General features: G+C 35.3%; 1 protein-coding gene across 5 annotated transcripts in view; it reads right to left on the bottom strand.

Annotated features, from left to right (window-relative positions):
- Window positions 1-18,781, bottom strand: part of HCFC2 (host cell factor C2) — a 63,942-nt gene that overhangs the window by 40,711 nt on the left and 4,450 nt on the right. For all 5 annotated transcript variants that reach the window (XR_004380203.1, XM_032836750.1, XM_032836748.1 and 2 more), the window contains exons 4-10: window positions 12,169-12,377; window positions 10,863-10,947; window positions 9,112-9,218; window positions 8,814-9,002; window positions 3,038-3,205; window positions 2,457-2,509; window positions 408-585 (exon numbers count right to left, since the gene is read on the bottom strand). Coding sequence is in view for 4 of the 5 variants with exons in the window: in XM_032836750.1 (XP_032692641.1) it covers window positions 408-585; window positions 2,457-2,509; window positions 3,038-3,205; window positions 8,814-9,002; window positions 9,112-9,218; window positions 10,863-10,947; window positions 12,169-12,377 (989 nt within the window). In the remaining variant the exon portion in view is untranslated. The remainder of the gene's footprint in view (window positions 1-407; window positions 586-2,456; window positions 2,510-3,037; window positions 3,206-8,813; window positions 9,003-9,111; window positions 9,219-10,862; window positions 10,948-12,168; window positions 12,378-18,781) is intronic.

Genomic DNA, 18,781 nt, shown 5'->3' with positions numbered 1-18,781 from the left:
GATAATCCAGTTACTTGCTAAACAAATATTTACTAAGTGACTACTATTAACCAGGCATGGATTCAGGTGCTGAGGAAATAGAAATAAATAAGAAAATCTCTGCCCAAAACAAATAATTTCAGATAGTTCTAAGTGCTAAGAAAATACAGTAATGGGAAAGGGACAATGCAATACTGGCCAACCTCAAATGTCATATAAGAGCTTGCCTCATCTGAATTTTGTAGCTCATAACTAAGCATTACTATTCGGGTAAGTAGTTCCTTGGTATCTTGGTATCTCCAACTAGAGTCAATATGGAAAGCTTATTATTATTTTGAAAATGGATCAAAACCATAGAACATTTACTTTTCCAAAGTCAAAATTCCCTACTATTGTAAAAAGGTTTATTTAAAATGCCATCTTTATACCTTCGTTTTTCCTTAGCACATCCACGACACAACTATTATGATTAGAAGCATTAGTTGCCAAAGATGAATGTAAAGTAGCATTAGAATCAGTTGATGCTTTGAGATCTGGTCTGTTTTTCACAGAAGTTCCTTTCATAGCTGTATATTCAGTTTTTGTACTGTTCATTGTATCACTGATCTATAAGAAATAAAATAGTTTATTGTAGGAAGCAATGTTCAATTAATAAAAATACATGTAAAAAATAAGCAAAATAATTTACAACTTAAATGCTTTTGAAAATAAATTTACCAAGATATAAAACAGTTTAAATTATATTCTTAATTTATACAGGATTATTCTTTAAATTTTACAGTAGTTTAAGAAAACAATTTCTTCACTTAATCTCCATTCTGAATAGACCAGGTTCTGAAGGGGAATGGGAGGGTATATTCTGAGGGGAAAAAAAAAAAAAAACATTTTTATAAGTGGTAGTAGTATTCAAGTAAATACGTATGTAACACAGGAGACAATGCCAAAGCTACCAAGTTTAACATTTTTGTCAAATTTTCTTAACAAGGTCAATATGGATATTAAAGATTTGATGACTCCTAAAAATAAAATCTCAGTTCAAGCAAATGAATTACTCTGTATGACTGAGTTTTCCAAAGAGAGATCAAGATTTAACACATACATGTATCAATATTCTTTACCATTAAACATTTTAGACAGGAATCTTTCTAAGTCTGTTTCTGTCTTCTTATACATACTATAATGAATATATTTAGACTTTTTGATAATTCAGATCATTATGAGTATCAGTTACTACTACATAGCAATACCTATGGGTCTACTGCACCATAAAAGTGATGTGGCTTCATTCAAAAACCCCAATATTGCTGCCTCTTTTTACTTACCTGTTTTTTGTTACTTTTCTGTCTCCATCTTGATTGTTAATTATACCTCTATAGTCAATTACAACTTCTTATGGCCCTAAAGATATTTGTCCATCATACAGCCATGTTCAGAACACATGCGCTTATGCCTACATCATTTTCCCTGAAAACAATCTACTGTATATTTAGACAGAAGTTTGCCATATAAAACCAGGGTAAACCCTAGTAATCTTACTCATTAGTCTCTACAAATATCTATTGTGAAGGCCTTCATAAAAAAGAAGGAACCTCACAAACATCAGTGCTCAATTTAGCAACTCATATTCTTTGGTTGGCAAAGTACATAGTAAAGAAATATATTTCACATCCATTTTCGAAGTATTGGTTGAAATTTAAAATGAGTGTGTGTGACATTTAGAAATGTCAAAAAGATAGATTTCAAGATACTGTAAGTATAAACTCTAAGGGATTAGCCTCTGAAGCTATGTGTAGTGAGGGGAGACTTCAATTTCTTGGTTAAGGGATTCTTAACCTAGGCTACTGTCATAGTGATCTATGGAGTGCTCCTTAAAACCGCAGTTAACTGGGCATCAACCTAAAGTTTGTTTTTTTTTTTTTAAATTGTGTTATGTTAGTCATCATAAAATACATCATTAGTTTTTGATGCAGTGTTCCAAGATTCACTGTTTATGTACAACACCCGGTGCTCAATGTAATACATGCCCTCCTTAATTTCCACAATAGCCAAACCATGGAAAGATCCAAGATGTCCTTCAACAGATGAATAGATAAAGAGGTAGTCCATATATATATATACAATGGAATATTACTCAGCCATCAGAAAGGATGAATACCCAAACTTTGCATCAATATGGAAGGGACTGGAGATTATGCTGAGTGAAATAAGTCAGGCAGAGAAAGTCAATTATCATATGGTTTCACTTACTTGTGGAACATAAAAAATAACATGGAGGACATCCTAAAGATTCTGCTTCACTAAATCTGGGAAAAGGCTGGGATTCTGTGTATGATTGTTTTTTAATCTCAGAGGTGATTCTAATATGCAGCCAGGGTTGAGAACCTCTGTCCTAGGGTAATATGCTAAAAATATGAATAAAAATTGAGACTCTAACCTTAAACAATCATTTGTCATCATAAATTTTTTTTTTAACTTACACTGTTAGGAATGGTGCTATTACTGCCTTGTCTGTGAGGGTCCATTCTGACTCCTGTAGGAATAAGAAAGTTCATACTGACATGCTCTGAATTAGCTTCAATAAAATATAATCAAGTATTTCTAGAAGTTATGTATTAAAGGTTAAAAAGTATCTTTATCAAAATTTATCTATTTTCTTAATAGTTTGCTTAATAGTTGACTAAAATCCTTTCTAAAAGAACATGTAAAATTAAAAATGTTTCTAAGTGCCTGTTACTGTACAAAAATACTTTTGAAAAAAGCTGAAATATTTATGTGCTAAATAAAACCATCTCCTGAAGTCAAGTATCAAGTCAAATTAAGAAAGTACATCAGAATGAATTGCAGAAAAACAAAACATTGTATCCTACACATCTATGCATTCTACCACAGCTTAATGATAAGACAGGCAAGTTTCAGAGTTGAAACGCAACATACTTGATTAACCAGGCAGGAAACATCATAAAAATTTTTAAAACTAAGCCATAATCACTGGTTTTCCTGCAGTAACTTTTTAAAAAAGCAAATGAGCATGGATGCTTTCAGGTAAAAATTATGTTACCTTGCATATTTGGTGTTGCTGTAGAATCTGATGATGCAGCTTGGTAGGGTAAGTCTGTATTCAGCTGCAAAAGATAGCCCTCAACTGTGGGCACTTCATCCCATTTGACATGGAAAGAGTTGGTAGTGGCCTTGATCAGCTGTACTTGTGATGGTGCCGGCGGTTTCTCTAAAGAACAATATTGATGTTATACGTTGATGTTTCCAATGTATCAATATTTTGCCTACATAGTTTGTGTGGGTCTAGGGCTCTGAAAACATTAGCAATGAGTATTTCAACTGTCTACCAAGAAGGAGAAAATTTACTCAGATAAACATAGCTATCCTAGGTCAAATGAAAACAGTTTGGGGTTCTGATTCTATTTATTTAGTTAGTTCCTTATACAAATAGCTCTACACACAAAACAATCCGGCTCCAAGCTATTTGTGTCATTAGAATCAGAAAGAAATGTTTAATCATAGAAGTACAAGGAGGGCGGGGGAAGCAAGTATTTTATAGTTATAGCTACATTATTTTACCTTCTTTGTAAGTTTTTTAGAATTTTAATGAGGCAATTTTCAGCCAATAGTATACAAGTCAGAAATAGTGTTAATGTTCGCTAAGATGATTTGGACATATTTTGGAAAATCACAACTTCTTGAAGTTAATACCCTCTTATCAAAACTTGTACTACCCCAAACAAGTAACTACTTTGGTATAAAATATTACCAACATTTCCAAAACAAATAACAATCATAGAGTTTTAGAGCCAGGAAAAAGAATCTGAGATTATTTCTACTTTATCCTTGTCCTCTTTTTGTTTACCTACCAATTCAGAGAACTCAGAATTCCTAAAGGAGTACATTCCATCTTTAGACAGTTATATAAGAAAATTTTTTCTTCTAATGAGTTGATATCTGTAAGCTATAATTTAATCCTTATATAGAATCCTTATAGATATTGAATAAGTCTATTATCTGTCTTTTTGTATTTTTTAGAGAAGGGGTCACCAAACTGGCTGGCTTATGGTGTGTTTTTGTAAATAAAGTTTTATTGAAACACAGTGATGCTCATTTGTTTGTGTATTAGTTATCATTCCTTTTTCTACAGCAGCAGAATTTCATCATTGTAATAGAGACCATATGGCCTACAAAGCCTAAAATATTCACTATCTAGCCCATTAGAGAAAAATTTGATGACTGTGTTTTAGAGGGTAAGTAAACCTAGTTCCTCCAACTATTCCCCATGTAGATTTCTCCATAATCCTATTCACAATCCGGTTTATTTAAATTTCTTAAAGTAAGACAACCTATACAAGGAAATAATAAGAAGACAAGTCCAAGAGGTACACCACCCACATAATATAAGTCACATGTAGAGAAAAGAGAGAAAACAGAAGGGTACAAATCAATGAAATAAATCAAGAAAATACCCAGAACTGAAGAACATGAGTTTCTAAACTAAAAGGGCCCAATAAGTACTCAACACAATGGGTTAAAAATAGAAGCACAATGAAATTTAAGAACATCGCCATGAAATTTAAGAATAGTAGGGACAAAAAAAAAAAAAAAATCACCATGAAATTTAAGAATAGTAGGGACAAAAAAAAACCCCACAAAAAAACCCTGAAAGCTATCAAGGGTGAGGGGAAAGGTCACATTTAAAAAGAACAAAAATAAGAAATGGTTTGGGTTTCTCAACAAAAACCTAGAAGCTTGAATACAGTGTAACAATGCTTTCAAAATTTTGAAGGGTAATGACTTCCTGTGTAGAATTCTATTATCATGCAAATCGCCAATTAAGTGGAAGAAAGACTGAACATACTTCCAAACAATGTGAAATCTCAAAATAAATTTATCACCTATGCACCCTTTTCCTGGGATGTGTGCCACAAAAAATGAAAAAGTAAACTAAGAAAGGGAAAAAATATGGAATCCAGGAAACAGGGAATCCGGCACAGGTGAGAGGCAAAAGATATCCCCAGGAAGATGATGAAGGGAGACGCCAAGATGATAGCTGGGCTCGATTTGTGGAGGACAACCATCCCAGATTGAAGCAGGAGAAATTTCTTCAAGACGATGAAATTTGATAGAATATCTGATGAGATAGTGAGAGAAGATTTAAGCAAATAACAGAGTATGGATTGAATTAGTGGTAAATACATACAAATCTAAAACAAACAAACGTAACAATTATTAACCCATGGCAAATAAAAAATTGTGCAAGAAAAGTATAACAATATTCTACATGGCTCACCTGCAAACAGTGTTTATGTGGTCATAATGTAAACAATGAATACTCATCTAACAAAATTATGGTATAACATATTGAGAGAGTGGGGGTAGGAAAGGCATATAGGAGAGAGGCAAGGAATGATGGGAAGAAGAGATTAAATCCTTAATTTCCAGAGTAGAAAGTGAGCATTTTATGCCTAAACTGAAAAAAATCAAAGTAACAATATATTTGTGTTATATGGAAATATGGAAATAAATACCAAAAGAATTGTTTAACAGAGTTGAAAGCAGATGATTATGAAGCAAGGAAAATGAGAGGTAGGTTGGAGCAAAGGACTGCTATTTTGCATAAAAAAGCTTCATGGAATTAACCACTCTTTTAAATATTAACAAGTTCACAAAGATTAACTAAAAGTGAAAACAGGCAAGATGAAGAGCCCTCATTTCCCCAATCCCCCAAATTCATGCCAATTTATCAAGAGGAGAAGCAAAGTCTAAACTTGGACCTTATGATAGTAGCCACGATTACTTTTAGATAGCTATTCATGTCTAAAGAAAAGGTTTATGGAAAAACTGGCCAGATCCCTTAGTCATAGATCCCTTAGGTAATCTGTTGAAAGTGATGTATTCGGCCAAGAAAAACCTATACACACATATTTTTCTTCCAATCTCAGAGACTAAAGTTTATCCTTGGACTTCAGGCAACAACTCCCAATTTCGAAGATGCATCAGTAAGTTGGATTTTCTGTATTTCCTGCTTACTAGTATGTGCTTCTTCCACAGAAAATATTTAGTCTCTAACTTAGTTGTTCCATTTATTATTTTCCAATTATCTTAATTTTAAAAGTAAACTGTTTCTATATTACCAAAGCAATACATGCTTCTGTAGAAAATAAAGATGAGAGAAAAACCTTTCAGAAAATGCTGAATATCACCTTTTAGATAACATTTTGGTACACAATGTATACTTCCAGATTTTTCTGTTTATATGCTTAAAAGAAACTGGAATCATAGGCATGTTTTAGAATCTGCTTTTCTCATGTAGCAACATACATTACATCTCCAGATTTGATTTCTTGACTGACCTCCAGATTTCTTTATTCATCAACTACATATTTCATCTCCTTATTTCAAACTTAGCATAGTCTAAATGAAACTTAATTTTCTCCACAAACTGGTATTCTCCTCAGTCTTCCCCAACCCAGTAAATGGAAATACCACCAAGTTATTCAAGCTAAAAACTTCATCCTCCATTCCCCTCTTTGTGCCACATGCCACACCCAATTCATCAGCCATTCTGTCAATAAGAACTCCAAAACATATCCATATCCTCCCCATCTCCATTGGCACCACTGTAGTCTTAAGACTTCTCAGACTCCTGTGAAAGACTTCTAACTGGTCTCCCTGTGTGCACTTTTGCCCACCTACAATTTATTTTCCAAACAAATGCAGTGCCCATTCCAAAACATACATCAGATCATGACACATCTCTCCTTCCAACTAATAAGTAAACTACCCTTGTACTTTATAAACAACCTAAACTTTACCGCGATGTGCGAGGCCTTACATGATCTGTCCTGCTGTCACTTCCCTAACCTCCATTCCTACACTGTCCTCTTCCACTCAGCTCAAATCTGTTCCCAAATGTACCAAGTGTTCCTATCTCAGGGCCCTTGTACTTGCTGTTCACCCCTGCTATAGTGTTTATCCCCTAGCCTTTCCCATGGATAGCATCTTTTCTCCATTTGGATTATATCCCAAATGCCTTCTCATACTTTTCTAACTACCCACCCTGAAGTTAGTGGTACCTATACCAGTACCCCATCTACTATCCCAGTGGTCTATGTTACTATCTTCACACGCTTACCAGAAACGGAACTTATTTTGTTAATTTGTCTGATTAGTGCCTGTCATCCTGCTGCCCTCATACTTTCCAAGAATATAAGTTATTTGATATCAGGGACATTATCATATCAGTCCCTTTCACTGCTGTAACGTTTCACTTCTCAGCATATAAAACAACCTAGAAAAATTCCTGATAGACATGTGTCAATCAATAAGTATTTATTGAAAAAAATGGATGAGTTCCATATTTTAAAATTTTTAGTGTTGAACTACTTTTGTAAAAATCTTTTCAGGGGCACCTGGGTGGCTCAGTTGGTTGGGCATCTGACTTTTGATATTGGCTCAGGTCATGATCTTAGAGTCGTGGGACTTAGCTCTACCTCAGGCTCCATGCTTAGCTGGGAGACTGCTTGGGATTCTCTCCCTCTCCCTCTGCCTGCCCCCCTCCCATATTTTCTATGCAGTCTCTCTCTCTCTCTAAAAATAAATCTTTTAAAAAAAATCCTTTATTTTGGAATACTTTTAGATTTACAGAAAAAACACAGAGTTCCCATATACTCTTTACTGTTTCCCTTAATGCTAACATATTTGTTAAAACTAAGAAATTAACACTGGAATAATACTATTTTTTTTTTTGAATAATACTATTAACTAAACTACAGACTACTCAGATATCACCAGTTTTCCAACTAGTGTGTGTGTGTGTGTGTGTGTGTGTGTGTGTGTTCCATCCAATCTAGGGTACCACCTTACATTTAGTCTTCATGTCTCCTTAGTCTCCTCTAATTTGTGACTATTTCTCATTTTCCTTGTTTTTTGTTTTTTTAAAAGATTTTATTCATTTATTTGAGAGAGAGCAAAAGTGAGAGATCACAGAGGGAGAGGGAGAAGCAGGGAGCCCAAAGCAGGGCTGAATCCCAGGACCCTGAGATCATGACCTGAGCCAAAGGCAGGCACGTAACTAACTGACTGAACCTTAACTGAACCCTCACTTTCCTTGTTTTCCATCACTTTGAAGTTTTTGAAGAGCGCTATTCATATAGAATGTCTAGGATGTCCCTCATTTTGGGTTTGTTGGTAATTTCTCAGAATGAGGTTATGGATTTTGCAGTAACACAGTTGAAGTTTCTTCTTATCCCATCATATGAGAAGCAGGGCTAAATGATTCAACATGACTATCATTAGCGCTAGTTCTACATCTAAACATAACCTGTAATGTAGAAGTTATAATTATTTGAACACTTCTGTCTTCTTTCAGTATTATACAGTGAAATTTAAAAGGTACAGATGCCTGTTTAATGTTAACAAAGAAAGGTGTGTGGGGGGTGGGAGTTCTCGCTAGGAAAACATCTGATTTTTGATTATCAATCAAATACTTGATTATTATTTTTGACTATTAAATCAAATATTTGATTAAGATGGTATTTTCCAGGTTTGTCTACTGTTAAGCTACTACTGGTCCTTTTCTATATTCTGTGGTTTGGAAGGGAGTCACTAAATCCAGTCTATACTCAAGGAAAGGGACATTAAGAAACTCTCTTGGGAAAAAAAAAGGGAATTCTCTTGGAGTAGGAAATATCTACATACAATATTTCTTCCATTCATTTTTAATTATGGAAAAGAGAGGCAGTGGCATTTACACTAAATCTCAAGAGACAGGTAGGGCTCAAGTATTTATTTACCTGAAGGAAAAATATTTGTTGAATACTCTTACCTACCAGTATCAAGATACCAAAGATCCTTGCAGCAAACTTGACTATTCAGTGCTTTTTTGTAGCCGTCTCTTCCACTCCAAAAATACAATCGAGTGCCAATTGCAACAGCACAGTGTCCAGCTCTTGGTCTTGGCCTTGAATTTTTTTTATCTTCCTGAGAATCTGATACTAGGGTGGTCCACTCTGCTGTATCTAGAAGATAGAAATATCCATGACTACTATAGTGTTCTTAAACAACAAAATAACAAAAATTCTTTTATTAATAAGTTTTATCTCAGTAAGTAACTCTTAAAAGACTCACCGAGATTTAGGTAAGAAAAGGAACTAGTACATCTCCATTCACAATCATGAGGTGAAGTCTCAATATTCTCCCCCTTATGTGGAACCCATCCACCGAAAATGTACATCCTGAACAAAAAGAGAGAACATAAAGTGGCTGATTTTTTTTCTAAAGCTTTAATTTTTTTTTTTCAGATTTAAAATGCTAAGAATAGATTTAAATTTCTTATTTGTTGATTCAAAGCTTCAGGACTATTCACTTACTTATGATCAAGGTAATGGGAGTAAGATAATGAATAAAGTGGTCTTCTCTGAAGAGTCTACAATTTCATGAAGCAATACAGAATCAAATTATTTCTCTCTCGCAAGTTACATAAAGTGGGGAATATTTCACTTTTAATACATTTGAAAATCAGTATTATATATAATATACTAAGTGGACCTCCGTCAGAAAGATAGTCAAATGACCTATGACACCTAAAATCAAATTCAGAGTTGTATGCATACAGTAACCAAAGAAGATTAAGTTTCTTATAACTTTTGTCATTGATATCACTCAAATAAAAAACTTTAAACTATGTCCCTTGGGGCCCTAAGGGTTCTTGAGATAGGTCTAATAGCTGCTGAAGGAGAAAGGTTCATCAGGCAGCACTCAGGGCCCATGTGACCTCATGCCAACTAGACAAGCTCAATTTCCTACTCTATTAGAGTTCCAATGGAAAACCATATTTTATAAAAGAATTCTGATATTCTAAAAAATATAGCTTATTAGATTTTGTTTATGGCTATTTAAAAAAAAAAGAACTAATGAGGTTCTAGTTATTTCCTAAAATATTACTTATAGGAAAAAATCCCTACACAAAGAAAATAATTAATTTCTCTTTACACAATAATGCACAAATAAGATAACTTGTTGATGATAGTAATAGCTAACCTTTATGGAGTGCCCTTTATGTACCAGCCACTGTTTGAAGCATTTCATACGTATTAATCCATTTAATCCTCAAGACTGATATAGGTTTTAATATTATCTGCATTTTATATGTGTGGAAATTGAGGTACAGACAGATTAAATTTCCTTGCCCCAGGTCATACATGACAAATAACAAAACTGGTGACTTGAATTCATGCAACTTGGTTACAGAGTTTATGTTCTAACCATAACTCTATTCAAAGTTCAATCATTTTGTGTGCATACTGAGTCCATATATGAGAACAAATCAAGTGCTACCAAAAATAAGTAAAATGGAACAGTGAGTTAGGTGTGTCAAACCTGGCAATGGAGGCCAGGTCAGTGAGACAACATTCTCCTTCACACTTATGTAATATCTACTCTGTGCAAGGCGCTGTAAGAAATGTACAGAAATGCAAGAGGCAGGATAAGAAAATGGCACAGTAAGTATTCTAGCTTCTATAGGCTTACTATTCTAGCTTTAGTAGACACAATCATTGTTAAATTCAATAATCTATTTCCAAGCAATGGGTAGCACCACTCTTTGTGTGTATCTTTCTTTTTTTTTTTTTTTATTTTTTTTTTATTTTATTTATTTATTTGAGAGAGACACAGTGAGAGAGAGCATGAGCGAGGAGAAGGTCAGAGAGAAGCAGACTCCCCGTGGAGCTGGGAGCCCGATGCGGGACTCGATCCCGGGACTCCGGGGTCATGACCTGAGCCGAAGGCAGTCGTCCAACCAACTGAGCCACCCAGGCGTCCTGTGTGTATCTTTCTTAAGTTGGTTTTAAAAAAAAGTGAAAAAAAGAAAACCACCATACTTGTTTCCTATAACACTGGCTGTGTGAAGGCTTCGTGGAAGTGGCACTGTCCCTTTAGTTTCTGGTTTTGACCAAGACATAGTTTCTAGAAGTAAAAATAAGTATGTTAGCAATTTGGTTTAATAATAGCAAATTACCTCACCTTGCAGAATTTTTTTTTTAATATTTTATTTATTTATTTGACAGAGAGAGACCTCGAGAGAGGGAACACAAGCAGGGGGAATGTGAAAAGGAGAAGCAGGCTCCCCGCTGAGCAGGGAGTCAGATTCAGAGCTAGATCCCAGGATCCTGGGATCATGACCTGAGCTGAAGGCAGATGCTTAACGGCTGAACCACCCAGACGCCTCTCACCTTGCAGAATTTGAAAAAATAAAACAAAAAAGGACTTAACAAAAAGAAGCAAAAATGTTTCAAAACCATTACTTGAATTTCATCTTAAAATAAACATTTCCAGGGGCGCCTGGGTGGCTCAGTGAGTTAAGCCGCTGCCTTCGGCTCAGGTCATGATCTCAGGGTCCTGGGATCGAGTCCCGCATCGGGCTCTCTGCTCAGCAGGGAGCCTGCTTCCCTCTCTCTCTCTGCCTGCCTCTGTCTACTTGTGATCTCTCTCTGTCAAATAAATAAATAAAATCTTTAAAAAAAAAAAAAATAAATAAACATTTCCAGCTAACACAAATAGTCAATTACAATAATCTTGTTTACACCTGAATGTTAGCATCTGTAATGGGAAGTGTATTTAGGGTGCCACCAATTTTGCATTAAAACCAGATTAGGGATTTTAACATTTTAAGTAAGAACACACTGTGTAGAAGATAGTCAAAAGTGAGAGGCACACCTACCCTCCAATCACTCACTCCTAGGATCCCTTTAAAAAGAGCTAGCCAGTGTTTTCACTGACCGGCAATAACGTTAATAATGTTACATTTCCTGTAGACAGAAAAACCATATAAATTTGATCATTCCCAAATGGGACACTTTATGGAGTGATAATTGGTACTACTAATAATTACAGAGGACAGTAAACATAAATCAGGGCCCTTTCAGGCAAACCACAACATATGGCGACCCTATTTATAAGGAGCACAGGAGAGTTACTGCCATAAATCAAATATTCATTTGTTTAACTTCATTGATTAGCCACCATTTGCATACATCTCAGCTGTCCCAGAGCTGGCTACAAGTGCCTTCTATAAATCTAAGTGTAACTCAATAAATGCTGTAACCAAAAATATTTTTCAAAAGTGATTTTTACGTATGTCCTTATCAATCATAACCAATTCCTGAGCCTGAATCAAGGTAAGCTTACCTAAGTCAAGTTGCCATAGATCATCCAGGCGAGCACCACACATTCCACCAAAGACATACATCTTAGGACTTCCAGAATCTTTTTTGCAATATATGACAGCTGTGTGGGATTCTCTTGGAGAAGGCACAATTCCTTTAGTCACTGGAATGCTCCAACCCACAACACCAGAGCCATGCTGTAGCTCCAACTCATAGAAATCATTCAAATATCTAGGATATCATGAAATAAATTAAAACATTAACATAATATATACCTTTTGATTTTTGTTTCTATTTATAAAGATAATCTATGCTTACTGTGAAACATTCATTTGGTACCAAAAAGCATTAGGGGACCAAAAACCCCATCCCTCATTCATTCAGTATGTATTTATCAAACACTACTGGGTTTCAAGTACTCTTCTGGGGATCAGTAGTGAACAGAAGAGATTTTTTAAAAATTCCTGCCATCATTTAACCAACACTCTTGTCCACGAAGCTGTGATGGTTTCAAAACATAGCCATAAATTGTGATACCTCCCATCAGGAAGTAGGAGCTATGTCAGTCCCCACTAGCAATTTTGGGTGAGCCCGTGACTGCTGCCACAAGAGTATGGTGAATGCCACTAGCTGACTTCCATGGCTTGATCACAGAAGGCTAATGTAGCTTCACTACAGAATATTTGTTCTTGGAATCCTGAAGCACCATACAAATCAAACTGCCACAAAAACCCCATATGGAGTGGCACATATAGGCATGTAGGAGGACGGCCCCAGTTCAGTCCATCCTACAGTGATCCCAGTAGAGGCACAAGATATAGGAGTGACCATTCAAGACTTCCCATCTCCGTGCCTAGCCATCACTGCTGTGTCCTGTCTGAATTCCTGATGCACAGAATCCCTTTACATAATAAATGTTATTTTGCATACTAACTTTTGGAGGAGTTTATTACATGGTACTAGATAACCAGGACAATCACTATTGGCAATAATTGGTAAATACCCTTTCTGACCTCTATGAACATCCACATATGTATAAATGAGACATAATACAAATGTTGTTTTGCAACTTTTTTCTTTTAAAACATTCACTCTATAATATATCAGTGCCCAACATAGCTTTTTTTTTTTTTAAACTCTAGAAACTGGCATTAAACTTTTTCATCGGTGACATGGTGCTTTCAATATTTTGAGCAAAATGACTTTCATAGGAATGTATGGCCTATCAAATTATTACTCAAATATGGGAGCAAAATTAAAACACTTCAGGACATAAAAAACTTCAAAGTTTAGGGGCCCCTGGGTGGCACAGCTGGTTAAGCATCTGACTCCTCATTTCAGCTTGGGTTACGATCTCAGGGTCATGGGATTGGGCCTTCATTGTGCTCTTGCTCAGCATGGAGTCTGCTTGAGACTCTCTCTTCCTCTCCCTCTGCCCGTCCACCCCCAAATGAATAAATCTTAAAAAAAAAAAAAACACAAAAACTTTAAAGTTAACTTTAAAGTTAACTTTAAAGTTAAGCCATAAAATTGTTTTGGGAAAAAAAAAGATTTTACATTTATTCCAGAAAAGTAAGAAATTCAAGAAAAAAAATGAGTAAGAGAAATGGTAGTACAAAGAAATTTTTAAGATTTTTTAAAATTTATTTATTTGACAGAGAGAGAGAGAGAGAGAGAGAGAGAATGCACAAGCAGGGTGAGTGGCAAGCAGAGGGAGAGGGAGAAGCAGGCTGATGCTGGGCTCGATCCCAGGACCCCGGGATCACGACCTGAGCTGAAGGCAGATGCTTAACCAACTGAGCTACCCAGGTGCCCCTAAACTGATATTTATAAGTACGGCTGTGAGGTCTAAATAATACTATGAAAGACTGACCAAAAAATTAGCTTCTTAGCGTTATTATAATCTGGAATAAGATTCAAGAATACATAGAACATATGGGAAAAGCAAAAGAAGGTAAAGACCATAATGTATCCTCAAAGATGACAAGACCCTTTCAGTTTAAATGTATGTGATAATTTCTGAGCAACTAAGGCAAGCACAGAATTAGCATGTGTAACTTTCATATCATTACATGGAAAGAAAAAAAAAACAGTAAATCAAGAAAAAGGAAAAGGAAAAATAAGCAAAGCATGGTCTAAAAAAAGTAGTTAATAAGATGGTTAGGGGAAAAAACACTATAAAGCAATGTCAAAAGAAAGACAAACTATGAAAAGAAATTTGGTACACATTACAGAAAAAGATAAACTTTCTAAATGTAAAAGGTTTCTATAAGATCAAGATTACAACCAATCACACAGCAGATACAAATAAAAGGATATAAAACTGACAGTTCACAGAATGAGAAAAATTGTAAAAATGTGCACATACACAGAGACACAGAAAAACAAACACACATACACATGCAAATGTTCAACCTCATAATGATTTTTAAAAATCTAGCAAAGGCAGAGGGCTGGTTAAGTGTCTGCATTTGGCTCAGGTCATGATCTCAGGGGCCTGTGATTGAGTCCCACGTCCAGCTCCCTGCTCCACAAGGAGTCTGTTTCTCCCACTGCCTGTCCCACCACTCATTCTCTCTCTCTCTCTCAAATAAATAAAATCTAAAAATAAAAAAATTTTTAAAAAGAACCCTGAAACCAGATATAAAGCAATTAACAGCAATGATAACATCAAAACTATTTTGACAACTGATGTGGCACAGACTTACACAGATCAGATTGGATGCCAACCAGTAAGCTATACCACCAGTTCATACTGGTCAACTGTTAGCCCTATTTACAAAAGATAAGTAAGTCTACAGCAAAATAATACATGTAGATTGAAAAGTAGATATATAAGAAATAAACAATAAATTCACAATAACACTGGGAGATTTTAACATGTCATTCAGAAGTTGATATGATCTAGACTTACAAAATCAAAAAGCTTCAAATAATAATTTAAAACAGTGATCTAATAAAGAACCTTGTACCCAACACCAAGAACTTACAATCTTTATGAACATCTATGGAATAATCACAAAAGCTGATTGACATACACCACAAAGACTATCTCCAAAAAGAAGAAACCCCACAGATCACATATTTTTAAACACAATATAATAAAGCTACATATTAGCAACAGTAACAAAACTTTCCATTTGGAAATTTTTACAAATTTATGCCAAATTAATATTGGGTTAAAGAGAAAATAAAAAGCAATGACAATAAGAGCACTATATATCAAAACCTACAGAATATGGCCAAATCCATAATCGGAGAAAAATGTGTAGCATTTATTAGAAAATAATACTGAAAATAAGTGAACTAATAGGCATTCAAATTACTAGAAGTTAGAAAAAAGTTGGAAAAGGCACTAAAACTATTAAAAGTTAGAAGAAGTCAGAAAAAAGGAAAAATTTAAAGAAATGGAATAAAGAAAATAAGTGAAAAATAAAAATAAATCAATAAAACTAAAAAATGGTTCTTTGAAACCATCAAACTACTCACATGTCTGATCAGAGAAAAGACAACACACACATTTATAAATGAGAAAAGAGATGTAACTACAGATACAGAGATTCTAAATATACAGTGAACTTATAATTTTTATCAAAAACTGTAAAAATCTAAGTGAAATGCATGATTTTTCAAGGAAAACAAATTATCAAATGATTCAAGAAAAAGTAGAAAATCTAAATAGACCAATAACTATAAAAAAATATTGAAAAGTTAGGCAAAGGTCATCTTCCTAAATTATACTAATCTCAGATAATTATGGGAATTTCTACTAAATATTCAAGAAATTATGTTATTTAAGCATAATAAAAGACAGAAAGCTTCCCATTACCTCAGAACACAGCCCTGGTTATATTCCCAGGAATTACAGAATCCTGATACTCAAATCAGATTAGAATAGGACCCCACTATCCCAAATAAAGTCAATATAGGGAAAATCACTGGTGACTATAGACAGTACAAATAAGTGTTAGCAAAATGAATTCAGCAAAGTATGAAAAGAACACTGTAATGCAACAAACTGGGGCTTAACCACAAATAAAAAGATGGCTTATATTTTAGAACCTAATAATATAATTCACACAATTTATGGATTAAAGAAAACAAACAGTAAGTTCTTTCTATGTCTAAAATGAATATGAACACCCATTTTTGGTTAAAAAGAGGGGAAAAAACTAATCAGCAAACCAGAAATTTTTTAAAACTTCTTTAATCTGATCAAAGGCAAATACCCGAAACCTATAGAAAACATCACAATTCATGACAGAAAAGTAAATATATTAATGAAACAGAATAGAGTCTTGAACAAGAGTTGAGAAACATTTTCTGTAAAAAGCTAGACAGTAAGTATTTAAGGCTATGGAAGCTTTAAGTTCTGTCACAACAACTCAACTTTGCTCTTTTTAAAAAAATAATTTATTTGAGAGAGAGAGAAAGCATAAGAGAGAGTACAAGCAGTGGAAAGGGAGAAGCAGGCTGCCCATGGAGCAGGGAGCCCAACATGGGTCTTTATACTGGGACCCTGGGATCATGACCTGAGCCAAAGGCAGCGGGTTAACCGAATAAGCCACCCAGGTGCCCCTCAACTTTGCTCTTTTAACAACATGTAAATGAATGGGCATGGCTGTATTCCAATAAAACTTTATTAACAAAGACAGGAAGGTAGCAGACCGAATTTGGCCCACAGAGTGTAATTCATAATTCCTGATCCTGAAAGCTAGAACAAGACCCTCATTTGTATGATGATTAAGATGTGATACAGATGGGACTTTAAATCAATGAGGAATAAAATGACTTATTTAATAATTGGTAGTGAAGGGGCGCCTGGGTGGCTCAGTGGGTTAATCCTCTGCCTTCAGCTCAGGTCATGATCCCAGGGTCCTGGGATCGAGCCCCACATCGGGCTCTCTGCTCAGCGGGAAGCCTGCTTCCTCCTCTCTCTCTGCCTGCCTACTTGTGATCTCTCTGTCAAATAAATAAATAAAATCTTTAAAAAAAAAAAATAAAAAAATAAATGGTAGTGAAGAGTTGAAAATCCATTAGGAAGAAAAAGTAAAAATACCTCATACTAGTCAAAAAGATATATTCTAAATCTATTAATATTTTGAATACAACAAAGCTGTGAAGGTACCAGAGAGCTGTGAGGTAGAACCATCTTCCTACGCAGAAAGCAATAAAAGAAAAATATTGTCAAACCTGATAACACAAAATGAAAACCCTTTCAAAAAAGGCAAATAGAAGACTTGAAAAAAATACGAATTATGGTGATGGATACACAACACAGTAAACTGACTAAAATCACTGGAATATGATATAAAAAGTTTGAATTTTATGGTGTATAATTTATACTCTATTTAAAAAGGAAAAATGAATAAGGATATGAACAATTTCAGAAAAGGAGCTGCAAATGTCCAATAAACATAGTTAATCAAGCTCATCGCCAGTTTTTTAAAGAGATTTTATTTACTTATTTTAGATAGAGGGCAAGAGTGTGCACGCACACACTTGGGGAGGAGTAGAGGGAGCGGGAGAGGACAAGCAGACTCATTGTGAAGGCTGCAGCCTGACATGGGTCTGGATCTCATGACTTTGAGATCATGACCTGAGCCAAAATCAAGAGTTGGACACAACCGACTGAGCCACCCAGGTGCCCAGTCGTTACCAGTTTGTTTGTTTTTTTTAAGATTTTATTTATTTATTTGACAGAGAGAGCAAGAGAACACAAGCAGGGGGAGCAGTAGAACAAGGAGAAGCTCCCTACCGAGCCCGATGCAGGGCTTATTCCCAGGACCCTGGAATCATGACCTAAACTGAAGGCAGCCGCCTAACCAACTGAGCCACCCAGGCGCCCCTCATTACCAGTTTTTTAAAAAATCAAAATAAATCCATGAAATGTAGTTCACCTATTAGTTTGGTAAAAACTAGTAAGACCGAGACAATTCAATACCGTTAAGGGTGTAGGCCATCCCGTACACTTAGGAGTATAAAACGGTTTTGGATCTTTGGAGGCTGACTCAGGAATACCTAACAAAGTTGAATGTAAATACCCTTGATGTCCCTCCCGCTGATTCCATTTACAAGTATGAATCCTACAAAAATTGGGGTTCTTGGGTTGCTCAGTCGTTAAGCATGTGACTCTTGATTTCAGCTCGGATCATGATCTCAGGATTATGAGATCAAGTCCTGTGACCAGCTCCACGCTATGCATGGAGCCTGCTGAAGATTCTGTCTCCCTCTACCCAACCCTACCCCCAACCCTCGCTCTCTCTCTAAAAAGACAAAAATGGCAAAAACAAAAATAGTTATACATGTGCAAAGACTGTAACAGCAAAAAAGTGGAAATATTTAAACGTCTGCCAGGAGGGGAATGGTTAAGTAATTTACATAATTCAGACTACTTTTGGCCATTAAAAAAAATTAAGGTCAATTTTTATCTACTGCCCTAAAAGATCTTGAAGATATACTGTTAAAGGAAAAAACAACAACAAAAACAAACACGTAAGAGCCCAAAGTTGCAAAGCAAAAAAAAAAAGATTCCACTTCTATAAAAGAGAATACATGTCTGTGTAGGATCAGATCAATGTTCCCCACCTCCCCTTTCCTGCTAGGCAGAACACTCAGTCCTGGATCACTGACCA

Source organism: Lontra canadensis, unplaced genomic scaffold, assembly GCF_010015895.1.
Source record: "Lontra canadensis isolate GAN:19392208 unplaced genomic scaffold, GSC_riverotter_1.0 scaffold93, whole genome shotgun sequence".
Lineage (NCBI taxonomy): Eukaryota > Metazoa > Chordata > Mammalia > Carnivora > Mustelidae > Lontra > Lontra canadensis.
The sequence above is the reverse complement of the archived record's forward strand: the minus strand, read 5'-3'. Positions and strand labels throughout refer to the sequence as shown.